Raw genomic sequence first — 27604 nt, 5'->3', positions numbered from 1 at the left:
TGTTTTAAATTTAAAATAATTTAATTTAAAATAGTTTAAAGTAAACTTGTGCCTAATCAGTAGTTTCAATGTTAACTGTTTTATTGAAAATGCTTTATATTTTTATTTTATATAGAACTTTGAGGAGAATGGCAATATAAAAATAAAATTAATAATGATAAGATATTGAATTACAACTTCTATTTCTATTCCATTACATTGACTTTGTGTCAGTTTTGACCTCCACATCTGTTCACCAAACCATGTGACTGATGTCTAAACAATTGTAGCAAATATGCAAAATTCGTAAAATATACAGTATTACAAACTGGTACATGTGAATTTGAATTCCAGATTTGCATCTAAATATGACCTTCATTAGCTGTCTGTCCTGGGTTAACTGGTTTCATGGTACAGCATAAATAATTTGCTTATAATTGTGTTACTAATTTTCTGCTGCATATTAGCAAATTGGGTGACTACTGCATACTGGGGTTTACAAACTGCCCTTTGTTCCTTCTTCAGTACCAAGTGGATCTTGCTAGAATACTAGCAGTAATGTGTTAAAAATAAATCTATTGGGCCATATTGAAAGTTAGAAGCAGCTGTGAGGTAGGTAGTCTAAGTGAACAATATGTTGCATTGTCCACCCAAAGCTGTCTGCCAGTTAAAGGTCTGGGAACAAGGTAAGAAAAACATTCCTAGAGCTTTTAAGGAGTTGAATATAGTTGATCTATTATCAAGAAATCACAGAAGGATGTTGAATAGGCTGCAATATTTTATGTTGGCTTTCTTAATGTTGGCAAGAACACGTCTTCCCAGGGAGGGGAATGCATATATGATGACTTCTTGTATCATTATTCGTCTTTCCATGTCATTAAGTGTCCCCTGGGTCACATGGGCTAGCAGCTTGAACATTTGAATACAAGCTTAAAAGGAGGGCGGTGTTTTGACCGTGTTAGTAGCGGACCTCTTTGATTTCCAGAGGGCAGCTCAATCCTTCTCTTTGAATGGACCCTCTGACATTAGGCAGTGTAATTTCATGTAACAGAATAGATGGTCATCACATAAATGCTGAATTTATATCAGGTAAAGAAGTTGTTGTTGTTGTTTCAAAAAAAAAAGGCAAGGGCATTGATTGTTAAAAAGTAATGTCATGATCAGTTATTGTAAAAGCTTTTTTTTTTCCTTTGCTTTACTGATGGGATATTTTGCAAGGCTTTAAGTAATAGATTTTTTTTCTTGGCAATTGCTTTATTCCAAACATTGGTGTGCAGCCATTTAGCTTCTAAAGAATGATTATATGAATAGCATTATTTCAGGTATATGTTATAATCTTCATATCCTTTTAAATGATTGAACAATAATACATATATTATTTCTCTTTCTTTGTCCAATAATCTGCTGTGCTGTTACACAGCACTTGTTTTGGGTGGAGGCTTCTCTATCTTTAGATCTTTATTTAAACTGGAGTTCAAGACCTTTTGAAATCACGAGGGACATACTGGATATAACCAATTAAGTCCCATTAATGAAATGGGCGTATTTAACACTGTTAGGTATAGATCCAACTCACTGTATGTTTAAAACTGAAAATAATTTTAATACATTCCACAATTGGAAAAAAAGCATATTATTGATGATTGTGAAATAAGTATTTTCTTAGGCTTTTTGCCAGATATAAAAATGAAACAGAATTAAAGTTTGTGAATGTAAATATATTTAGCTTTTTCTTTTTAATTTTTAAAACATGATGTCCCTTTTAGATTTCTTAAGCTCTATATTGGTTATAGGTAGATGAAAGAAAATCATCAAAGTATAAAATAAAATATGTAGTTATACAGATTAAATTCAGGCCTTCAGAAGCCCTATTAACTAGTAAAAGCCAATCATTAAGTAAACTTGGTCATAGAAAAGTTGGTCTGTCAGTTAAAAGTTAATTAAACATCATTCTGGTTCTTTATGGTCCTTTTTTTTATTGCTTGAAAAGTAAAACTTAACAGTATTTCTTGACAGCTTGTAACGCTCCTGGGTGATCAGGCAGTTGATTCCAGAGAATGGAGCCATTAAGAAGGCCTTACCTTGTTTAGTTCATCTTTTAAGCAATTATCTTACTCTTAATGATCAACAGTGCATGTTTTGACAATAAATACATTGTTTTTTTTATATTAAAAAGCCATTTAAATGAAGCAATATAAATTAAGCTGGAATGCTGAGTGGATGGGAACAGAAGTCTTAGACAGGGTTTTAAGATGGAGTATTCTATGAATCTTGGAACAAAAATGCTCCACAGGATATCGTTCTGTTGCAGTTTTTATTTATTGAAATATTTATATGCCACCTTATAAACATGTTATTAGGGGAGCTTACAAGATATGCAAATAGGTTTTGTGTCAATTTATGTTATTAGGAATTTACCATGTAAAATCCTAGAAATATTAATGATAAAGCAGTTACAATGGCTGTCATAATATTTGTGACAATTACTACTTTCAAGAAAAAAAATAAACTTGAAATATTATTTTATTTGATCAAACATTATTTAAACCTTTTTCTAGAAATGTGTGCTGTATTGGCCAGAGAAAAGAGGGATATATGGAAAAGTGGAAGTACTTGTTGACAATGTTCAAGAATGTGAGAATTACACTGTCCGCAATCTTACATTAAAGGTACTGATTTGATGTTGTTGTTTTTCAAACCACTATATAGTTTATACCATCTGTTGGACTAGAACACAAATTTAATATTTAACAGGTTCCAAGAAAATATCATATTTAAAGAATCGAATATATAAAAGACTATATTCACCTGCTGGCAGCCCAACCCTATGCATCAACATACCTGTTTATTATGGCAGCATAATATAATATTGTATAGACCATAAGGTATGTATAGTATCCTAAATTATGAGTAAGACATGGCAGTAATATTTGAAGGCTGTCAGCCTTCCTCAACCAAATGCCCTCCAAATATGATAGTTGTGCTAACTATGAAATAGGAAAATTACAATGTATGCCTAGAGGATAGTTTGGGAAAGGTTATGTATCTATAATGAAATAGATTTCTACTTTATTCATGCTAATAACATTTCTGAGACATGTTTAGTCTTTATCCCTATTGTAATCTACCAAGGTGGCTTGATTACAGTTTGATTGCAGATTTTATTGGGATCTCATGCTCTTTGCCTGGGGGTGCCAGATGATAGCCAAGCACCAATAAAGATATCCTGCCTATATATGCAGAATTTCTCATTGCCAACTATAGAAGGAGAGAAGGATATCCCCTTTCCAGTCACCATAAACACATTGGGGCCCAAATGCCAATCTACCATTTGACTTCCATAGAAGTACTTGCTTTACAGAGTGCAAAATCAGATTGTGCCTCATTTTCAGTGAGTGATGTTGTTAACAAAATACTGTATTTGGTTCATAATTTTCAGCAAGGAAACCAGTCAAGGGATGTCAAACATTACTGGTACACTTCCTGGCCAGATCACAAAACTCCAGTCAGTGCTCAACCTCTTTTGCAACTCATGCTGGATGTAGAAGAGGACAGGATGGCTTCAACTGATAGAGGACCTATAATTGTTCATTGCAGGTATTTTCACCTTTTAAAAAATGATGTTTCACCTTAAAATTTAATGGAGGAGGATAGGAAAAAATATGAATAAAAATATGTTCTTCAAATGCTGATAGTGCATATCAAGAAAGTGAAAAGCTGCCCCATTTAACTTATTTCAGTTTACATTAGAAGCAGCTTTCCCTTTCATTCAGTTCAGTCCACATTAGAAATATTTCTCCAAGCTTTTGACAAGAATCTTTCTCAGCCTAATATGAACATAGTGATGATTAAAACTGGGACCTTTTTCATGCAAATGTTATGTTCTACCTGTACTTCTACAATTGTCCAAAAGACAAAAGTCCCTCCCCTTAATATAGTACTTCCTTAATACAGACAGGTTCTCCATTTGCTGTTTAAAACAGATTTGGCACTCAGTAGCGGCCTTCTAGCACAGGGAAGATCCACGCTTTCTGCTTGGCCTATTCCAGGATGAGCCACTTAGCACTTCCTAAATGCAGGAACAGATGTCATTGTCCTCCTCCCACTTCTAGCCCACCCCAAATGCACCCTCTACCCATGTTTTCCAGCTTCGATTCAAAACTGCTGTTTTCGTACCTGAGCAGTTGTAAGCTCTCCAGAGTGGATAGTCTCCAGCATTTTGTTCTGATACAGTTACAGCCACAACTGCGATGATGGCAGGGCTTGGCACATTCCCTCCCTCTCGCGTCTGATCACTGCCCTGGCCTGCAGGTCTGCTATGTTCTCTGCATTTTTTATAATCTTGCCATTGATCCAAAAATGGCCTATTAAGTCAGTGAATGATGCTCAAACCTAGAGGATTATGCTCCATTCAACCCTGGCATCTCCTGGTGGACACCCTTTTGATCAATGCCCCGTCTGGGCGAAGCACGTTGCCTTTCTTTCCCACCCCCCGCCAGCAATATTGCAACGTTTCCCTTCCCTTCCCTTTATTTTTTACACAACCTTAAGTTGCAACATAGAAACACTGCAAGTTTGTTTTTAATGAAGCTGAATTATCATTTCCTCCTTGTTACAAAGTTTCCACGGATCAACCCAGAAAGCTAGGAACCAAAGAACAGCCTGTTCCCCTGATGCTTTGATTACTGTAGCATCAGAGTAACAATGCCATAAAAGTGAGCAGAAAGGAGGGTCTACTTTAGTGTTGAGGGAGATAAGATGGGAAGGAGAGGGGAAGGCATCCATCAGGGTCAACTTCTGAGAAACCAAGGAATGGCGTGGGGACTGGTGGAAAAGGAACAACTCCTAAAAGGAAAAGGTAGGCACTGGCAGACCAGTCCACCAAAGAGCAGTCAATGAGGTGGCCTTTCTGCATGGATGAGATGGGCAAGAAGCAGGGCAACAACCAATCAGAGATTCCAAGAACCATAGCTTGGACTGAGCACCAGCTGGCCCCATTGACAATTGGAATCTGGACTGGATTTCTGAACCTGGCTTAAGAAACAGACAGGAGCAGGATGGGGACAAGCAGCATAGACTGCAGTGTGGAATTGCCCAACATCTCACTCTTTGGTCAATCTCAAGTCTGATTTTAATTTACAACAAACAATAATTAACAAGGAGTTTGCATTCAAAGCAGATAGTAATCCAGAACATCCCTTCAGCAGATGATCCTATTTTTGGAAAACATATAGTTCACTGAATTTCCCTTACACCAGAAATTTAGTAAGATCCCCTTTTGATAATCATTTACAATGTGCATCACGTCATGCCTTGAGCTGAAAGTATCTATTTTCTCATCCACTATGAGGGGAGCTTGTTTTGCTAGCAGTTCACTGAATGAATTTCCCCCTCATCTTCTCTTCTGAATTGTGGATTTTTAAAGTGTCAGAAAAATTGTAGTTGCACATGTTTACCATACTGTGGCAGGAAATGTACATATTTGTATTATGATCTGCTCAATTATGTAAGGAAAGAGGAAAAATACAAAAATGCCTGGAAAACTAAGAAGGTGATTTAAGAATATGCAATACTTTTTATATTCTCAGAGATTAAAAAAAAAATAGACATATATCAGTTTGTAAATTGTGTCTTTTTTTGTAATATATTAGAAGAACTTAGGTATTCTAGAAGTTTATATAGCCCTTGAATTGAGCTGAATTTTTAAGAAAAGTTAAACATCACCCTCATCTACATAAACATATATGTTTGCGTGGAATAGAAATCAAAAGATTCAACTAATCTACATTTGTTAAACTGCTAAGCTACCAAACAAATTAAATTCTACTAAAAAAATTAAATGGATTTCTGAGTTTATCCCATGATTAAATTAGGAACAAAGCCATTTTCTGTCTTTTACGTAGAATATTTCAAAGCTTAAATAACCTCTGATACAAGCCATAAATTGTCATTTTAATTCTCTTCAGCTTTGGTTTAATTGTTTTCCCTGACAGTGCTGGAATAGGAAGAACAGGGTGTTTTATTGCTACTGCAATTGGTTGCCATCAGCTGAGGGAAGAAGGAGTTGTTGACGCATTGAGTATTGTCTGCCAACTGCGCTTGGACAGGTAGGATGACGTAGGATACAAAATCGATTAATATTTGCCACCCAATATTTTTAGGTCTCCCTGTCATTCCTGTCATCACCACTGCAATTCTGAAGTTTTGTAGGAACTAGGAAAAACAAACTGATGATAAAAGCAAGCAAACTTAACAGGCCAATAGCTGCATTGTGTGTAAAATCAGTTTAAGGTTTTCACAAACTCAATTTCTTCTTAATCCAACATTTCAGTCCACACCCTTTGTGCCTATTTACAATAATAAGTAAATAAATTAATGGAGATGCATTCATGCCATACCATCTTCATGTTGCTTTGGCCCTCTGCTATGGATCTTAGGGGCAAACTCATATATGTATATATAGCAAAACACAAAAGGTTTCACTTTAATACACATAAGCACAGAAAGCAACATATCAGCAGATAAATGTTGGCAGTAGTTCTTTGATCTTTTCTTGCTGGCAGTGCCCTTTTATATTTTTCTGTAAATTCTAAGGTTCCTCTACCTGACACCCTACAATGGGTTGGACTATGGTTCCTCTCATCCTATCATCAGCCAGGCTATTTGTGTGGTAGCTGTAGTCTGCTTGGAAGAATGCCAGGTTGAGAATGGCCACTTTATTCCATAGCTTAGCAGAATTGCACAACGTGCCTTTAGAACAGATTTGCTAAAAGTATCCGAGCCATATATTTTACTTTTATGGTCAGATTAAATACAGTTCTTCTGTCGATGCTGAAATGAGTCATGGCTGCAGCATTTCTTCGATGTCAGCTGGTGGGACAGGAAGCCTGCGAGGCAGTAGAAAAAGAACAGGAAAACCTGCAGTCTGTACATGTGCTCTAGGGCCATAACAGGTCACACATTTATTGTCAGAATGCAAGTGCATTGACATTGGCAGCCGCGTTCAGATTTTCTTATACGTTTGAAGATGCACGTTGCTTGTTCTGAATTTTAACCTGGTAAATAGTTCAAGGGCTGGGGCAGCATCCTCTGAAGAAAGGCAAACCAAATCAAGACATTTGACTGAAGAGGTTCAGTCAAAAGATACAGTTTAAATGCAGTAGATTGTGGTCTTCCCTATTCTGAGCTCCTATGTATATTTTAACACTTACAACAAATGCAACATGCAAATGATTCAGATTGGTCTTAGTGTGGGTTACTAAAAAATAAAACTTGGCAATGCTGCAGAAAGTTAGTTCAACTTTGGCAAAATTTCGGTTTTTCTTTCTATTCAAAGGAAAAGAGCTCTGTAGTTGGACAATGTGCTTGTGACAAGGTTGTATACATCTGGTGTTACATTCCACAGTATATTCTTTGTCAAGGGAACATAAACGACATGAGCGCAGATATTTAATTCTCATTTGCCAACAGTATAACTTTGTGTCTGAAAAGCAATTTCAGCAGTAATTGTAGTAACAGTAGATGCCAGAATTCAGCTATGCGTAAGTGCTCACCGTTCTTTTGCAGGATAGAAACTGGACACCTATTTCATGAAATGTTGGGGTTAGCTAACCATTAGCCCAGCTTTTTTCATTTTTCTTAATTGCATCTGTGTGACACGCTGTTCCTGCAAGTGCAACAGCAGTCATTGTGAGGGCAACCTGGCTACCATTTTGATCTTCCTCAATACTTGGGCCCAAGCATCATTTTGGAGTGTGGTGAAGGAAGATGGTAGCTGCCGAATACACAGTCATGCCCAGTGCTGGAGAATATTTAAGGCAAAGACTATTCAGAGAAAATTCATTAGTAGCTGTTTTGTAGGGAATGAGGACAGCCGAAAAGTTCCTTTTTGTTATTGTTGTGGTTGCTGGAAAGCAGCCTTCTGGGAAAATCAGTTCAGCTGCAACTGGAACACTTATACTTTGCCCCAGCTGAGCTGCAGATCCAGCTATGAGTGCAGAGAACTGAAAATGGTCCAAGATGTAATTTTCCATGGTGTGCTCACACATTTCTTTCATCCTGCTTTTGTCGGTTTTGATGGTATTTGAAATGATGTCATCCCCTGCCAAACTAGAATGGAAATATGACTGGACACAGGCACAGACACAAACACAGACAGACTATCAAATTGTTTTAGGGGAGAAAAATCTATTGTGTCATCAGCTAGACTTTACTTTTTTATTTTGCTTTGCTTTCTTTTGCTTTTCAGAGGTGGAATGGTCCAAACAAGTGAACAGTATGAATTTGTTCATCATGCGTTGAATCTGTATGAAAGCAGGCTCTCCGCTGAAGCTGTCCAGTGAAACCAAGAGGGAAAAAGTAACAGGTCACTTTCTTTTGAGGTAATTTGTTTCATTACCTTCCAGCAACTTCTTCAAGGAGTTGACAGCTATAGAAGGAGAAGCGGAGTATTCAACCTGTCAAAGGAATGTGGATGATTTAAAAAAAAAAAGCATTGAAGATTGATGGACTCTTGTCTTGAATGTATTGTGAGTTCCTGAAACAGTCTTAATGAAGGTTAATATGCTGATGTTACATTGAATTTTTCACACACACACACACACGTACACACATATGTGTGTGTGCATATATTAAGGAAGATTTATTTCTGTATTAATGGAATATGAAACACTGAATGTATGTATGTATGTACAGTATGTGTAACAACTGGATGTGGGAAATTTCACTGAAGAAATGTGTATACATGCTTCAATGTTTGCAAAGTCTGTCTTGTGAATAGCCAGTCAGATGTTCAATTGTACCTGTTAAGTGCTACTACCTATTATGTGGTAAACTTACCTTGGGATTCTTGCTGATAAAAGCTGCAAGGGGGTGATTATGAGTGCAAATAATAACCACAGCATCCTTCAGAGAAAAAACAAATCAATTTATGCGTTTTTAAATTATAAAAATCAGTTAGTATTTTATATGATGACTCTAGTAAATATTCATAAATATTTAATGCAAATAGTGAATTCTGTAAAGCATTGGGGAACACAATGGGTGCAACACAAGAACCATTTCCTGTGCAAATCCTACTGAAAAAAAGATTAAGTTATTTTTTAAAAAGGAATGCATTTTACTGAAGATCGCTGTGTTCTTTTGAACTTCCACTTAATTTCAGTGAAGCTTAGTCAAGAGAAATCCCTAATGAGTTGCATCCAGTGTCATTTTGCAATAGTTATGCATTTATTCAATCCCACTTTCTGTGTTAAAAACTGGGTTTTTTGGTTTTGTTCTTTTTTTTTGCTCCAGGACAGAATTCTGTACATGTGTAAATCATCTGAGTCGTTTTACAAACAAACAAAAAATCTATCTTTGTAACATATATTTATATGATAAAATTTTAAATATTTCCCTGTCTTTTAATTTGAAAAAGTTGTAAACCCTCTATTCATATGTGAGTTGGATGCTTGGGGAAACAAAATCTTGAAAGCTTTATTAAACATAAGGCTTCTATCTTTTTTTCTTTGCCCGTCTGTTACAGGGGAAAAAAAGATACAGCTGGCATTTCTGCCTTTAGCAGACTCAAAGGTTTTCAGCACACAATTTAATCATAGGTTTCTAAAGCAAATGATGTTACCTTTGCTTCATGTAGTCAATAAACTGCATACAAAGATGCTTGTAATTTTTAAAATTTTGTTTCAGTTATTATCATCAAATGTTGCTACTTTTTTGCTTTCCTGTTGGAGTACCTACAGGTTGCATTCAATGATAGAACATTCTGCCTATGGACATTTCTCCAGGATCTATATATAATATGTCTTCCCACTATTCTATCTGGGTAATAAGAAGTAATGTGTAGGAAATCTTTCGGTCCCTATAATCTAATGAACTAATAGTGGTCATTATCACCCTTAGTGCCAGCAAAAGAGAAGCAGATTATAAGATTGGTAGGATTAAGCCATCCAGACCATTCTATTCCTAGCAATACAGGTACAGCAGGAGAAGAGCTACCTCTGTTGAACTCTAATACTGGCACTGAATAAGGTATCAGTAGCCACTACTACTACTACTGATAATTCTACACACTGCAGATTCTAAAAGCCAGATCAAAGTTGTCAGAACTCTACTTTCCGGATGATACTACAGGGACATTTCTGGACAGGAAGACTCTGTGTAACATATTTATCTGTAACCCAATGATAAATCCATCTGATTTCCAAAGCAGACCTATGCATTGCAAAGCTGAAGCTCCAAAATTCCCAATTCTTGAATTGTGGCACCTTTCTCATCAATAGCACAATGGCATTAATCAAAATGAGGTATATTTGAGAGAATCATCCTTCAGGGCCATGCCTGCTACTTCATGCTGGTTTCCTCACCTCAAAAACGGGTAGGTCCAAGGTAGACTGTGTTTAACAAACCCAATCAAAAGATATTAGACAGTATTTCATTTCTTTCACAACCAATGTTGTTTGGTAGGGGAAAAAATGGATGAAGTGACAGCAAATGAAAAAGTTACAATGAAAAATGATGACATTCTTGCCCTACCATGTGAATGGGGCAAGTTAGTGCTCAGTGCCCAAATACTCAATTGAATTCATAATGGAAGAGATTTAAAGACTTGCCCTTCTTCCCTGTGGTGTACCAATAAATCCTATATGGCATCTAAATATGTAATGTTCCTAGACTGATGCATAACATGTCATTACAAAAAGCTGGTGGTATTTACAGGATAACACAGTGTAACACCTGCAGACAGGCAATTAAACCAAATTACAGCTTCTCATCCTCAGCTGAGATCTGTTTTTAAATGCCCTCCTTTTTTGTTTGGTTTTTCCTAAATAGAAGAGATAGTGCACGGTAAAGAACTGTATGGAAATTCAAAGCGGTGTAAAACTCCCCCAAAAAACAATTGAATAGAAGGAAATGTTCGTCACTGACTTTTTCCTCTTGTGAAGCCACATTTCCTTCCTAGCCTTCACTTCACTTATCTGGACTATGCTTTTTAAAAAAAAAAAGTGAAGAGAGAGAAAGAGAGAAGCAATGGTTGTTGTTAGAGAGAAAATGGGGGCTTTATTTCACGTTCTAATTTCTACCTGCCTGGCCTTTGCAGTCTCTGGTAAGTATGACTTTACAGCTTTTCTATGTTTCTTCCTTTTTCTGGCTGTGTTTCCCGTGGGTTCCTGGGAGTTTCCACAAGGTTGGTGAAAAAGAATAATTTCTAAGCTTTGGTTTATACAACAGGAATAGAGGGATGGGCCAAGGAAACTCAGGATTGTTTAGATTTTATTCAAATAGAAAATTAAGTTTTGTTTTAAAAAGTTACTTTAAACATGTGTCTCTGAGACGCTGCCCTGTTTGGTCCAATTTCATATCTTCTGAAAGTTATAATATCGATGCTTACAAATATATTTTAGGTAGAATCTGCTGTAAATAAATTGTAAATAAAAAGTAGAAACAAATGCTAACTAGGCATGTTATTTCAGATCATTGATCTATTTTATTGGAACTTTTTAATGAATATTTGGCAGAAAGAAATACATTAATTATTATATCCATGGTATAAATTGAACAGATTTTATCTTGGTGAATTTATTCTTCAAGCTACCTATTGTGCCTTTTGAATATTAAAGCAAAAAAAGTAATTAATAATTGTATTACAATTAAGAGCATTACACCCAAGTCAGTATTAGGAAAAAAAATACCTCTTATTTATATTAAATAAGTGGAAACAAACATGTAGCCCTTAAGGACTAGCAATGTATCTGACAACCATTTTCAGTGAATCCTGTGCTATTACAAAATGTATTAAACCTTTAATTTATTATTGATGCTAATATTCTCTGTGATTTTATGTATACCACCCAACATAATACACACATTAGGATCCAGAATTAGTCGCCATGGAAGTCATTTGGACTTAATCTCATCATGTGGATCTATTCTAACTCTGGCTATATGTTTATAAGGTTTTTTGTTGTTTAAGAAAAAGTGTAGTGAAGACTGAAATTCAATAAATCTTTATCATTATTCATAAAATTGACATTCTGTTGTCCAAACCATTTTTTAACCTATTCATGAACTATTTATATACAAGTATGATGGGGGAAAATGACAAAATGAATGGGCTTTAATTTGTGCTTTTGTTACTGTCCCTGTCCTATGAACATTAACTGGTGCTCTGCTCTGTTACTATGGATTCTTTGTCTTCTTTTTTTAGATGGTTTTCTGATTATCCATGAGCAAAAAGAGCAGTGTATTTATGAAAGTCATAAAATAGCCTATGTGGGAATGTGCAACTTGACCAATATTAATCAGCAGTGGACCTGGCTGCAAGAAGAGAAGCTCCTCCATCTTAGATCTGGCCAATGTCTGGCCGTCACCAGATCCAAGGCTGCGCATTCCCGCAAAGTGATTGTTGCCAACTGCTCTGAGGCTCCTAGCTGGACTTGCTACAGCAGTGAAGGCCTCCTGGAGGTGAAAAACAGCTCTCTCTTCCTTGAGAAACGAAGCTCAAGAGTAGTTGTGAAGAAGGGCAGGAAGTATCCCCATAGTTGGAAAAAACTTGATGTCAATAAGAAGGGAGAGACCATCCATGAAAATCTTTGTTCAAAGATTGGTAAGCTGTTTGTTTGAATATGTTTCCTGTCAACTATAAGCACTGACTCATCCTGAAAGTACAATGACATTTGGCTCATAGGTGCAGAATCACTTAGAGGTGCTTTAAAAGCCATCTAGGATAGTTCAACCATACTGTTTTAAGGATAGTGATAAGAAATGTCTTTTTCATTATATATGTATATTTGTTAACTTTCTCCATACTTTCAGGTAGCTTTTTATGCCCTTTCTTGAGGATGATTGACACAAAGATGCATGGCCTCTTCATAGACTCCCTCACAGAAATGAAAGACCAAGATCAGCAATCCTTTAAATACACACTCACACCAGTAGTGTAGAAAGAAAGGGGTGCTGTCTGTTTGCCTGTTCTTAGTGCTTAGCATTTCTAATATATTTTAAAACAAACCAGAAATACTGATAAAAACAAAGAATGGATCAGCATGCAAACCCCAGTACGGTAGATAAAAAAACAACAGATGAGAAACACTATTTGCCTGAATGTACAACTGGAATAAAATTGGAATTACAGAATGATTTATTCATATCTCCTTCTGTTAGCCACTATGTTGAATCAGCATGTAACAACAAGCCAAAAAATATTTGAATGACTGTTGGAGGGCTGGAATGTTTGATTTTTTATTTTATTTTTAATGACCGAGAGCAAGTACCTAGACATTTGAGCCACTCAATTCATGATCAATGGACATGGTATCATGCATTTCTTTTCTAATACATTTTGAACAAACATGTTTAGGATATAAAGTGCAACGGCCTATGCAATGGCTTAGGGATGTGAATAATCTAGGCCAACCAGAAAACAATAACTGGACAATCATTGTACTCTCCAGGTGACATAAATTCTCATTATTGCAACCTTTCATTTGGCTTTCTGTTTGATTAGGTTGATGTTATTAAGCTCCAATTTATGCATTACGTTTTAGTACTCTTTGGGCCGGATGTTTATGACCACCACAGGTTCTAATTTATTATTTACTTAAAAAAATGTGTTTTCTTATTTTGGTGATGAAGGCATTAATGGATTAAATATATAGATAAGAAAAACAGGTTCTGTTCCTTTCCTTTTACTTCTGGCTAATTTTTGGCTTGCACCTACTTAACCGTGAGGATTATAAGTCACAATACTAAATAACTGAGAGGAAATTTTTAGAAGTACAGTACTGTGCAAATGTTTTAGGCGGGTATGAAAAAATGCTGTAAAGTAAGAATCCTTTCAAAATTATATATTGTAATTGTTTGTTTATCAATTTACAAAATGCAAAGTGAGCAAACAGAATAAAAACTCAAATCAATATTTGGTGTGACTACCCTTTGGCTTCAAACCAGCAACAATTCTTACACTTGCACACTTTGTACACTTACACAAAGTCAGGGTTCTTGTAGGATTAAAGTCAGGTGTATGATTAACCAGTTATACCAAGCAGGTGCTAATGATCATCAATTTCATATGTAGGTTGAAACACAGTCATTAACTGAAACAGAAACAGCTGTGCAGGAGGCTTAAAACTGGGTGAGGAACAGCCAAACTCTGCTACTAAGGTGAGGTTGTGGAAGACAGTTTCATGTCACAGGTCATACACCATGACAAGGCTGAGCACAGCAACAAGACACAAGGTAGTTCTACTGCATCAGCAAGGTCTCTCCCAGGCAAAAATTTCAAAGCAGACTGGGGTTTCAAGATGTGCTATTCAAGCTCTTTTGAAGAAGCACAAAGAAATGGGCAACGTTGAGGACCGTAGACGCAGTGGTTGGCCAAGGAAACTTAATGCAGCAGATGGAAGACACATCACGCTTACTTCCCTTTGACACTGGAAGATGTCCAGCAGTGCCATCAGTACAGAACTGGTGGAAATCAGTGGGACCCAGGTACACCCATCTACTGTCCAGAGAAGTCTGGCCAGAAGTGGTCTTCATGGAAGAATTGCAGCCAAAAAGCCATACCTCCGATGTGGAAACAAGGCTAAGCGACTCAACTATGCATGAAAACATAGGAACTGGGGTGCAGAAAAATGGTGGCAGGTGTTCTGGACATTTGAAATATTTGGCTGTAGCAGGAAGCAGTTTGTTTGCCAAAGGGCTGGAGAGCAGTACAAGAATGAGGGTCTGCAGGCAACAGTGAAGCATGGTGGCGGTTCCCTGCAAATTTGGGGCTGCATTTCTGCAAATGGAGTTGGAGATTTGGTCAGGCTCAATGGTGTCCTCAATGCTGAGAAATACAGGCAGATACTTATCCATCATGCCATCCCATCAGGGAGGCGTGTGATTGGCCCCAAATTTATTCTGCAGCAGGACAATGACCCCAAACATACAGCCAATGTCATTAAGAACTATCTTCAGTGTAAAGAAGAACAAGGAGTCCTGGAAGTGATGGTTTGGCCCCCACAAAGCCCTGATCTCAACATCATCAAGTCTGTCTGGGATTACATGAAGAGACAGAAGGATTTGAGGCAGCCTACATCCACAGGAGATCTGTGGTTAGTTCTGCAAGATGTTTGGAACAACCTACCTGCCGAGTTCCTTCAAAAACTCTGTGCAAGTGTACCTAGAAGAATTGATGCTGTTTTGAAGGCAAAGGGTGGACACGCCAAATATTGATTTGATTTGGGTTTCTCTTCTGTTTGCTCACTTTGAATTTTGTAAATTGATAAACAATTACAATATATATTTTTGAAAGCATTCTTACTTTACAGCATTTTTTCACACCTGCCTAAAACTTTTGCACAGTACTGCATCTCCTAAAATATATTAATTTGAATGTATTTGTGTATTTCTGTGCCTAGTGTATCTAAATTTAGAAGTATATACCCACATGAACTGATAAAAGGCTAATTTTATATCTTCTTTCATTTAACCAGTCTGGATCTGATTATTACTTTGTTGATGCTCCAATTCATGTGGTAAATAAACAAGTTTGAACCAAAAAATACAAATAAAACTTTAACAAATTACACAAGAGCTTCATGTACCATTCAAAATAAAGAAAAAAGATATGCAAATCAGGCCACAGCCTGAAGAGACCTCTCTGTGGAGCACTTAATATCTGAAACAGTCCAGAAGTTTCATTCCATAAATTATATCAACTCTTTAAAGCAGCCACATCTTTTTCTGGGACTGACTATATATACACAGTGAGGATTACTTTCAGATACTCAGTATTCAGATATTGAAGAGAAAAGGTAACAGAATTCTATGTATGCGATAGAAATTGGTAAGCCTTTAAACAAAATCATATGTGAAATGCTTCTCATTACTTAGCATCTCAGAGATTTGATATGGGAGTCAGATAACTGTAAATACAGGAGGATTCACAATTCCTGTTTGATCAGCTGGTAGAAACCATGGCCTGGGGATCCTCTGCCCAGCTTCAGCTATTGCACCTCTGTTGGAATGGGTGGCCTTAGCAACAGTTACCTATGCCTTCATCGCCTTGGACTACTGCTCTACTTAGAGCTACAGTTGAACACCACTTGGAAACTCCAGTTGGTATAAAATGTGCCTGCCCACTTACTGATGGATAAGAGCTCCATTGGCAGGGTGTCACTATTTTGTAGGTACTGGATAGGCTGCCAATAAGTTTCCAAGTAAAATTCAAACTGCTGATGTTAACCTATAAAACCCAGCATGGCGTATCTACCTGTTACCTTTCGGGCCATCTTATCTGAACAGAGTCTACCCTTCTTGGGTGGTCATACCAGGAAGAAATGTTTTGGGTTCCCTTCAAAGAGGTGACTGGGTGAAGAATGGAGACATGCCTTCTTGGTGGCTGCCCATTTCTCTATAACAGCTTGCTCCTAGGGGCCCAGATGGCTCCTACACTGGTACTTATTAGGAAAGAGGTGAAGATGTATTTGGGCATAAGCCCCTGTTCATTAGGCTATTTCTATTGTTGAATTTTGTGTATTTTTGAGTAATATCAAATTGTAACAGTAATTTTATTTTTACTTTTTTAATAGAATTTCAGTTGAATAATATTCTTGAGTTTCATGGTGATTGTGTTTTTTTCAGTATATTTTTATGGATTGCAAACCATAGAGACAAGGGAATAAAGCTGGGGTTTTGCAATAAATAAATAAATAATACTACCAATCATTCTTTAAGTTACTGCCAAAGGATATTCTTTGAACAAATTTCAAAGGATATTTAAGGTCATTCAATTCCCTTGAAGTTTTCCATTTTTATTAGATGCAAATTTTTCTAAAAATATGCAATATATTCTTTTGGGGAAGCAATGGCAGACTGAAGATGCCTCTGCAAGAGTGGAGCCGACAACTGGGGCAGAAAGAGGAGCTGGTAAATGGATCAGCTCCTTAGAACCCCTCTCCAGATCAAGGAGAGGATTTGGATCACCCACAGGTTTGCTCCATACAGAGTCTCGCCCATGAAGAGATCATAAAACAGCAATCTCCAGTGGGTTTGAGAGCTCTGGGAGCCGGGGAAAATCATCTTGCTTAAGCCACGGTTCGGCTCCTTCAAACAGACACTGGGTTCACCCAGGTCCTCTCTTTGCTACCTTAAGAAATTGCTTGTTATTGATCTTTTGGATGTTAAGAACCTTCTGAAGGGCAAGTTTTACTATGCTGGGAGAGCATCCTTTTATCCTGGATGAAAGAAGTTTCATGTAGGTTTAAATATTAAAAAGAAAATTTTTAATTTTTGGAAAATAGCAAAAGACGGACTAGAATCTTGATTTTGGAAAGTTAAGGGGCCAGATGGACTTGAAAGAATATTTCCTGTGGGTTGCTTATAATTATATAAAAGCGTATATGAAGACTTTGAAATTAACTCTAAGGAATCCTCCTGTGAGAAAGTTTTGCTGATTGGAAAATAAACATATGATAAGAGGGGACTTTGAAGGTTGACTAGAGGGAACCAGAGAGAACTAAGGATTACAATTAAAGGAGAAGAGACCTATTAATACAATGGAGCAATATTATCTGACTATAGAAGAAATTAAGTCTGTCTGGGAACAATGTACTCAGAAATTACTTTCAGGACTGTTTGCCACTATAAAAATGGATCTAACAGAGGCTACAGAAAAGGAACAGATTCTGCTGGACAAAATAGAGACTGAGGATGACATGAATGTGGATTTCTAAAAAAATGCCAGACTAGAAGAGTGATATGAAAAAAGTTGGTGTGGATTTGAAAACGGATTTAAAAATGACAGATTATAAGAGCAATATGGAAGAAGATGCTACAATGGATTTACAAATGAAACTGGCTAATGTTTTAATAACTAAAGGGGACATACAAATAATAAATCACAAGAGTGACTTGGATAGCCTCCTTATGTGGGATCTACAAAAGGAACGTGTTAATCTACTGAAGCGGTTACTGAGAGGAGACAAAGAGAAAAAAATAAGAAATTAACTTGTAGGATATTATTTGATGGGATTAAAGACCAAGCTTTTTAAAAATAAATGAAAGGACTGTAAAGTGAATTTATCTGATCAGGGCTAAAATATATAAGTTGTGGTTTCTGGTAGCTATTAACAGATTTGTTTTTGACCAGGACTGAATGATGAGGCTTGCAAGATTTGTTATAAATGGGAGAGGGTTTTTTGTTTTGTTTTGTTTTTTGCTTTATTCTTCAGAGAAAGTGATGAGTTGGAATACAAAATGGATGTATTTGATTTAGGTTAAAATATATATGTTATTATTTCTGGTAGCTCTTAATGGACTATTGATGAATAAGAATGAATGATGAGATATAGGAAGAAGAAATATTTCTTTTTGTTACTGAAATAGTAGAAAAGGTGTTAAGTTACTGAAGTTTTACTTCCTTGTCTGGAGGGAGGGGAGAGTCATTTTTTTATATTTCTCCTTTTCTTATTTTTTTTCCTTTTTCCTTTTCTTTTTTCTCTCTTTTTGCACTTTTTTTTTTCTTTTCCTCACTTTTTATATTATTTTTAGGTTGTATTAGTTGTTTATCTTGGTATCTGTAAACTTTAATACAATTATTACCAAAAAAAACCAACAACCCTGCAATATTTACCTATCTGCAAGTCCAAAGGAACACAGTAGTTGTATGACATTGATAATTTTGGAAGTTGCAGCTTCAAGTGATTATGCGTGATGCAATCAATTACATGGGGAAACTGCAATCCAGAAAAACATCTCGAATTGTTCCTTGTGGAAGTGGGAATATTATTAACTATAGTATGGGAAAATGATTAACTATAGTATCTTCAGTGCAACCATATAAATATTTACTCATAAGTAAGTTCCTTTGAATTTTATTGAATTTTAGTGGAAGTTCAGTGATATTTGCTCTAAAGATAAAATAAACGCCTTATACCTGGGAGGAGATTTTATTTCTTGGAATAGACTGCATTGAATTTAACAAGCATACATGTATTTACCTGCACTGTAAATCTTATTGACATCACTGAAATGTTAAAATACAACTATTATTATAGATTCTTAGGAAATGTTACTTTACAAAGTTATTTGAAATTTCTCCCTTACAACTTCTTAGCTGAATGTTTGAATTAGGACTGTAGATATTTCAGAAACTAGAAAGAAAGACTACTGGAAAAAATTGGCATCAATATAATCCATTTTTATTTAAAATACTAAACTAATTATATTAAAATATATCTTTGTATTCTAAGAGGTGAATGACCAGAAGCCTATTGACATTAATTATTATTTTTATAACAACTGGAAAAAATTCTTCGGCTCCTCTGAGAAGAAACCTTTAGACGTTAAGCTTGACATGAGTAATTTTGCACATACGTTATATCCTCCTTTTGTTTTGTCTGCAAACTTCAGCAGACAAAACAGAGGATAAGCAAAAAGGATATAGCATATGAACTAAATGACTGATATGAGTTAAGAAGAAATGGCAATAAGAAAGTAATAAAGTGTCTCCCTCTTGATCTAGTGAGTTCCATTCAGCAGTTGAAATAAATGAGCATAATTGCATTTGGTATTTTTAGGTTGTACATTTTGACTTTCTCCCTAAAATTTAAATAGCACTATTATAGTAGTACATTATCAGTATGAATAATATTTCTATATAATTACATTATATAATTATTATTATACTGTAATATTAGTACTTGCTTTTCTGCCATAACTTTGCCTTCATAGTAGCATTCAATCAAAAGAATAGGGGAAAAAACCTAAAACAGTAAGTTAGCAAGTTAATTCTACTTAAAATTTATATTTAAGCCATAAGAGCAGCTCCTTGTGCAGATTTCAAACCTATTTTGGAACACACAGTTTTGAAAGTAGTCTGGCAACATAAAACTGCTGTGGGAAGATGGGTTCCATCACCTTTCCATGTCTGAGGAAATCTTCAGAGATCTTCTCTGATCTTAGAGAGTTTAGCCATAAACCTCAGCTTAAGCCACTCTGTGAATTTCTTCTGCTCCTTTTCATTTCTTGTATCTAACTTCTGTTTTTAACTGCATTTTTATAAATACAATCAAATTTCACAGTAAGTATTCAAATCAAATGTAATCTTCTAGGGAAATGTGGATTTTAGGTAAAGAAATGTAGATATATTACTCTTTGGGAAAAGATGGATTGAAAACATCACTCAAAAACATCTTAAATCAAGCTGAGATGTGGATTTTAAAAGGCATAATATATTAACAATGTCAGGCCAGATGTTTCAAAGTTTGGATTCAGAGGCAAACATTAAATTTATGAAAATATGTCAAAGATATTTAATTTCTTTAGCTAATCAAGATAAAAGATCCAATCTGGGGCACCTTCTTGAGAACCGCAGCTTGAGAACCTCAATTTGAGAACCTCAGCTTACTCTGATTTCATTAAAAGGGCAGGGCCAGCCAACTTTCCATTGCTAATAGGTAGCGTTTTGAGAGGACCACCAAGGCCCATGGAGCATAACAGTGATGTGGTCAGAAATTTTCTGTCCTTTTTTTTTGTTGGTGTGTTTATTTATTTATGTTTTGAAGTGGTTGTTAAACTACTTACCTACTTATTTAGTTAGATTTTACACTGTTTCATCAATACATCTTTTTAAAAAAATCTGAAGGCAATTGAATGTTTGAAGCAGTTATTATGCCAGAGCAATATATATTGCTCTACAGTACTACAAAGAATGAAGGACTAGAAGTTAAAACTACAAATATATCATGAATAAACCAGAAAAATACATGTGTGGCAAAGTTCATTGTAGACAGAGAGGTGGGAAGCTGACTTGTAATAGAAAACAAATACTGGGTTCCAATTATGCAGAAAACCTGCTATAGGAGGCTGGTGTTTTCCTTTCACCACATCATGAAATAGTTAAGAGTGCTCATCTGGGAAGGAAAACAATTCTTGAGACATTTGAACTATATGCTAGGCTAAATAACTTGCAAGAGATTTGGAACAAGGAACATTTGTCACTGAAAAGGACCTCACAAGGATAAATATGTTGAATAAAATATAAGTTTTATTTTACTAGAAGCATTAAACATGTCAATATTTTTCAAAGATATTTATTTCAAGTTGAACGTTCACAGACTGCTTCTTTTTAAAAAGCAGAAATCATAGGTTGGCATTCTAAGCCTTCATAATTATATGCCAAGTGATCATATTTGGAAACATCTGCTCCTTATAACCCACTAATTACATTTTTTACAGAATCTGTAAGCTAAAATTGTTATATGTAGCAACCAGCCTAGTAGTGTGGCAGCAAAACAAAGTTTTGTTGTGCATGAAACTGTTTTTAGGAATCAAGTGTCTCGGACAAAACAGATTCCGAATGTGCTACGGGAAGTGTGATGTTTTCTGCTAGAGGAAGAGATTTTAGTTGCAAAAAATAAAATCATAACCAACATTCAGAATTAAATATAGTGGCCATAAAATGTCACAGATTGAACATTACTCTTCCAACCATATAGAAAGGAGACTAGATTATCTTATCATGGAAGAGGAGGAAAGAAATAAAGTGTAAACATTGATTTCTGCACTCTAATTTCTGTCATCTCCAAAAGATAAACTATTCAAACCATAATCCATTGTCAGACATTTGGCAGCTACGTCCCCCAAGCTGTTTATTAAACAGCCAGCAAGTTGACAGGCAAGCTGTAAACAGTTTATTATATTGTAGCCTTGACGAATCAGGTTGTGATTGTCAGTTAAAATGGAACCTGTTTCTGCCAGCCCGCAAAGCATCTGGGATGGTGTCCTGTCAAATGCCATAAATAGTGGGTCACAGTTTCTATACCTTCATCTACATAATCTAAAGATTAAAAATAAGAGATGGACCTTTGAAAGGTGACAAGCTTGCTTGAGGAGGAGGAGGAGGAGGAGGAGATTTTAGATGGCTAAATCAGAAAAGTCCAGACAATTTATTTAACTGTCACAAAGTTAATACTTTCCAATGAATAGCCATGTTAATCTGATTCAGTGTTGTCCAAACTTGGCCACTTTAAGATGAGTGGACTTCAACTCCCAGAATTCCCCAGCCAGCCATGGGAGTTGAAGTCCACTCATCTTAAAGTGGCCAAGTTTGGACAACACTGATCTGATTGATGATTATGTGCCATCAAGTTGGTGTTGACTCTTAGTGACAACACAGATAAATTTTCTCCAGGATGATCTACCTGGTCCTTCAGTTCCTCTAATGGTGTATCCACTGCCATCGTAACTGAGTCCATCCACCTACCTGCTGGTTGCCCTCTTTTTCTCTTTCCTTTCATCATTCCCAGCACTATGGATTTTTCAAGAAAGCTAGGTCTTCTCATTGTATGTTCAAAATATAATAATTTGAGCCTGGCCATTTGTGCTTTAAGTGAGAACTCTGGATTTGTTTGTTCTATGATCATTTGTGTGTATTCTTGGCTATCCATAATATTCTCAGGAGTCTTGAGTGCTAATCTAACTTCATCTTCTAGTACTAGGGGTTCCTGTAAATATGTTCTAAGGCATCTTGGATATTGACATCTCTACTGCACAGTATTTCAGTATACTCCTTCCATCTTTGTTTGGTCTTCTATGAATCAGTTACTACCTCTGTGTGGGCATCCTTTAGCATACCAATTCATGGTTGGATTTTCCTTTTGAGTTCAGAGATCTTTTGGGAGACTCCTTGTTTATCCATGTCTGTTTCTATCATCAGTGTCTTTACAGATATCATTGCAACACTGCTTCTTGTTGCTCCTAACAACTCTCTGAAATTCTTTAAGTTCCTTCCTGATATCTTTTCTTTCTTGACTTTGACTTCTTTCTTGGCAACTTCCACTCTTTGTTCTGACATTCAGTTTGCTTTCTTCTGTTTCTTGGTCTTTGGCAGAAATTAATAAACTGTTTTCCTATTTCATTTTGATTTCCTAGGCCACAGAGTCCAACAGTGTTTTCTTCCTTAATATTTCCAATTTGGTATTCCAGTTTCCAACCACAAGCAGCACATCTTGCTTAGTTGTTGTGCCAGTTTCAGACTGAACTTGACCATAAAACTCATCAAACTCCTCTTCTTCTGCATTAGTGGTTGGAGCATAAACAATCATCATATTAAAGGGTTTTCCATAAAGTCTGATTTATTTATTTGGTCATTGATTGCATTGTATCCGAGTCCTGTCTTTGCTATATCCTTCCTATGAAAGCAGTGCCATTTCTTCGTTGTTTTCCATGTCTTGAGCAGTAAACAATATGATGTTTTGACTGAAAGTGTCCAATTCAATATGCTGATGCCTAAAATGTCAACATGTGGTAGATTCATTTCATTATTCACTGTGCTGAACTTTCTTGTCTTCGTGTTCCATGTTCCATAGCAATTCTGTCTTTGTAGCTTTGGTTTTTCTTTTCCTGCATGGCAACATCAGCAGCAAGATGGCTTTAAACTAGCACATCATAAATGTCATTGATATTTTGAAAGTATCAGCTTTTTCTCAAGTTGAATGCCATCCAACTTAAAGGGCCCATCATCCAGCACTACATCATCAATCACTTTTATCTACATGTATGTAATTTTCTTTGTGAAATACAGATGTGGTTTACTATTGCCTTCTCCCACACAGTATGAACTGATGCTTTCGCCATTTGTCACTAAAGTATTCATTCACCTTGAGCATCTTCATATATCACACCTGCCCATTATAGGTGCATGCTTGCTTTATCTTGTAAGCTGGGATGACCTTCACACCTTGGGTGACCCTGCAAGAATTATATTTTCTTGGCATAAATTCCTTGTGCTCTCCCAGGAATGAACACATGCTGTGATGAGGCAGCACAGCCAGGCCTGAGGGGGCATGTTAGTCTACTACAGTAAAAATACTGTTTCCCCCCCCACCACTACAGTTAAAATACTGTTTTCAATCAAGTTATTCACATATCACCCATTAGATGTGGATGCTGTCTTATGACTTTATTTATTTTTATTTATTTATTAATCAAATTGATATGGCTGCCCATCACACCAAAGGTGATGTCCCAAAACATGGTACACTTCAGATGTGTTAGGAGTCTGATGCCCAGAATTCCCAGTCAATTGAGAATGGGCTAGATATAATACTCAAATTTTGAAAGGCTGAAATAGTACCTCACAGGGCCATATTATCCAGAGCAGAAAAAATATTCATGCATATCGTGATCAATGGCAGAGAAAGATAGGGAGAAATAAGAACCGGTCCAGAACTACTTGTTGGTGTTAATGGTACTGAAGAAGACCTGTGATTTACCTCTGACTTCAAATTTTTAGATTTGTTATTGCAAGTCTAGGCGGGAATCATGTGTTAAATATAACATACAATGGAAGATCATGATTTTTGTACAGATGTCGCTTTAATAAATCATTCACATGTTCAGTTCTTATTCTAACTTGTCGGAAACTGGAGATACATATGCTATAGAAGAAAACATACATTCATGGTTAATGTTTCAGCTGAGCAGCTGACACAAAAAGGATGGAAATATTACTTGAAAAAAATGCTAAGTAATACAATTAACAGAAAAACATAGGAGCTGTAAAATGGAAGATTTACCTTAAGAACAACAGCTTGCAGCAATAAAGTATCTGAAAAGCAAATATTTCCAGATGATACTACAGGAAAATGTTAAACTCTCAGGAAAACAAGTTTTCCTTATTGTTCTCTTCCATATCTCCTTTCTGCTTCTTGTTCATGACTGTCAGCAATAGAGCGCATTCTTTGAATGCAGAAAGTAGCAGGTTCAATACCTTGTATCTCAAGATACACCTGGAAAAGTTCCCTCTAAAATTCAAGAGAGTCATGGCAGATAATATAGACAGACCAGGAAAAATATTTAGGCTTCAATGTCTGTCTGTATTCATTTTCCCTTACATCTAAATGCTTCAAAAGAAGTCATGATGATGATGATGATGATGATGATGATGATGATGAAGAAGAAGAAGAAGAAGAAGAAGAAGAAGAAGAAGAAGAAGAAGAAGAAGAAGAAGAAGAAGAAGAAGAAGAAGAAGAAGAAGAAGAAGAAGAAGAAGTTGTTGTTAAACTTAAAGGAGTAGTTACAACTGGAACAAGAAATATGAAATAGCAGTACATTCAAAACTCATTTAAGTCTGGGAAGGACAAAATGCCTAGGAATAACAGTACTTACAGCTCTCCTAAATCAGCATGAAGAAACCAACTATCATGGGATGCATGCTTCTGCTCAACTTCCCAAAGCCACTCCCAAATAGCTGCAAATAATGGGTGGCAAGATCAATTAACTGACATCATGACTGTCATCTTTACGAGTTTATTTCAAATTCACAGCAAGGAACATTTGAGTTCTTCAGAACTTTTAATCAGACAAGATGTTAGACAAGTTCTATCACTTACTGAGCTGTTATTATTGTTGACCCATGTTCTAGCCAAACTAAAACAAAGGCACTTGAAACTTACTCAAATGAGTTCAGCATCTTGAAAAGATTCTTATAAGAGTAGGCAGTTCTACAAATAACTGAGGTCAAATTTGGTCTTTAGAGATTAATTCTTGACACCTAAAATTGCACCCAGGATTGAAGTGGGAACCAAATCAATTATTTCAATGCTGATGTTACACGTTTCATCGTAGTAATGATATTAACTAATTTTTTATATGCATTCTGAACCAGTTGTAGTTTTGGTTGTTCTGTGTGGGCTACATGACATTAATACCCACACTGAATTATGACTTCTCCTATTTTTGAGTAAGACAGAATAAAAATCAGTATGCCATTTTGGGTATCCTCAGTGTTTGTCAATATACTGCGTGTATTCACATTTCATGGGATACGGGCAATGATATTACCTTTTAAGGTAATCTCTATATTATAGATCCTAGCATTGAGCAAAGTCATGATTTGCAGCAGAAATTAATATCTATTGGACCCATCTAGTGATGACCATGGCATATAAAAGATATGCATCTTGAAATGTAAAAGGAGTAAATGGTAAAAAGCATGAAATCATGAATAAATAGATATGGGTCTAGTGAATAGATATGGGTCTATGAAACTAAAAGAAAGAGGAAGAACGTAATAGGTGTGAATGAAGATAGTCTGATCTTGTAGAGTAGAATAGTACACAAGGAAGTGAAGGTGTACATTTAAATTCTGAAAGTAAGGGCTAAAATATGTCAGAAATGGTGACAGTACAATCTGGGTGGTTGTGTGTGTACATATAAAAGTAGGTGTTGGTGATAATTGCATATTATGCTGCAGTGAATGGTGATAATGAAACAATCAGAGATGAGTTTTGCGGAAAACTATGAAACATTCTGAATCCTTGCAGTTGGGGGTGGGGAAGGAGGAATTATTCTGTGAGGTAACTGTAGGAGAACGAGAGAGTACAGAAAAAGTGACTGGACCATTTGGAAACCCAAGAATGAATGAGAATAGAAATAGTTTGGATTGGAATCCTGATAGAGGATTTAGAGAATGCAAAGTGGTGAATGTGGGACACCATTTTTTATCGTGTCAACAGTGGATCTTGGGAAAAGATACACAAGGAAGAAAGGGAAAGACATGAAAGAAACAAGGGTGAAAGTAGAATTATGCAGGGAGAGAAAGTATAATGTGAAAAGGAGGATAGCTTAATCTCTCAAAGAAAGTGAAGAACAATTAAGATTAAAAGACACAGAAGAAATGTAGAGCAATTTTGATGGAAATAAAAAATTGAAACCTTCAGCAGGATAAATGAAATTTAAAAATAAAAGGGATGAAATTATATGAGATGAAACTCAAGTTAGAGAATACTGGCAGGAGTATTTTAGAAATTTGAATGGGAAAGATACTGATTATGTCAGAATAGAATTGAGACAATGCTACAAATGTTACCATCCAATAAAAAAAAATGATAAAAAGGAATGCTCTGAGAACATGGAAAAATAGTTAAGGCTGCAGGTGTGATTAACAAAATATTAAAGCATGGATATAATTTAATGATTTAATGAGTGTGAGGACTGCATATGTGCCTAATAATTGGAAGAATCCTATTATTGTCCCTCTGTACAAAATTTGGAATTTGGAAAACTGAATGCTAAAACTGAAAAGGGATTCATTTGTTAGGTGTGCCTTGGAAGGGTTTGTCAGAATCATGAACAAAAAAATACAAGAGATGACAATGAGCAAAATTTGGGAAGCGCAATGCAACTTTATGGCAGGCAGACCTGATTTTTCGTCTTCAGTAAATCACTGAAAAATGGGTGAAAGTCAGAAATTTGACTCATGCAATGTTTTGCATAGATATGGAGTTGAAGAATAGTTCCTGAATATAAGAGCAGTATGTGATAGAAGTAAAACATGCAGGAAGATAAATGGAATGCTTACTGACTAGTTCAACATAGGACAGGAATTAAGAGAAGGGTGTGTGATGTTCCAATAGTTGGCTAATGTAATTATGGATAAATGTATCAGAAATGCTTATTGTTAGGGTGGTTGGTTTATGACTAGGATAGTAGGGGGACATAAGGGGACATAAGCATACATAGTTGTTGGGGACATAAGCATACAAGTAGCTGGGGACCTTTTTTATGCAGGTGGTGCTTTGATGTTGGCAGAGAACCCAAAGGATTTGCAGCAAATTAGATACATTGCATGATCCAC

At 36.0% G+C, this 27604-nt stretch overlaps 2 protein-coding genes across 3 annotated transcripts in view; both read left to right on the top strand.

Annotated features, from left to right (window-relative positions):
- The window catches only part of PTPRR (protein tyrosine phosphatase receptor type R), an 87457-nt gene extending 77849 nt beyond the window's left edge, over window positions 1-9608 (top strand). Inside the window, exons 11-14 of the mRNA XM_025163206.2 lie at window positions 2538-2648; window positions 3419-3576; window positions 5973-6086; window positions 8228-9608. Of these exons, the coding sequence (XP_025018974.2) occupies window positions 2538-2648; window positions 3419-3576; window positions 5973-6086; window positions 8228-8321 (477 nt within the window). The 3' untranslated portion in view covers window positions 8322-9608. The remainder of the gene's footprint in view (window positions 1-2537; window positions 2649-3418; window positions 3577-5972; window positions 6087-8227) is intronic.
- Window positions 9609-10879: 1271 nt separating this feature from the next.
- Window positions 10880-27604, top strand: part of PTPRB (protein tyrosine phosphatase receptor type B) — a 77360-nt gene continuing 60635 nt past the window's right edge. For both annotated transcript variants that reach the window (XR_015796415.1, XM_007422935.4), the window contains exons 1-2: window positions 10880-11083; window positions 12185-12583. Coding sequence is in view for 1 of the 2 variants with exons in the window: in XM_007422935.4 (XP_007422997.1) it covers window positions 11008-11083; window positions 12185-12583 (475 nt within the window). In the remaining variant the exon portion in view is untranslated. The remainder of the gene's footprint in view (window positions 11084-12184; window positions 12584-27604) is intronic.

This window comes from Python bivittatus, unplaced genomic scaffold (assembly GCF_059951505.1).
Source record: "Python bivittatus isolate LINGU-HERP-01145 unplaced genomic scaffold, Pbiv_v1 ctg000330_np1212, whole genome shotgun sequence".
In the NCBI taxonomy this organism is placed as follows: Eukaryota; Metazoa; Chordata; class Lepidosauria; order Squamata; family Pythonidae; genus Python; species Python bivittatus.
The sequence above is the reverse complement of the archived record's forward strand: the minus strand, read 5'-3'. Positions and strand labels throughout refer to the sequence as shown.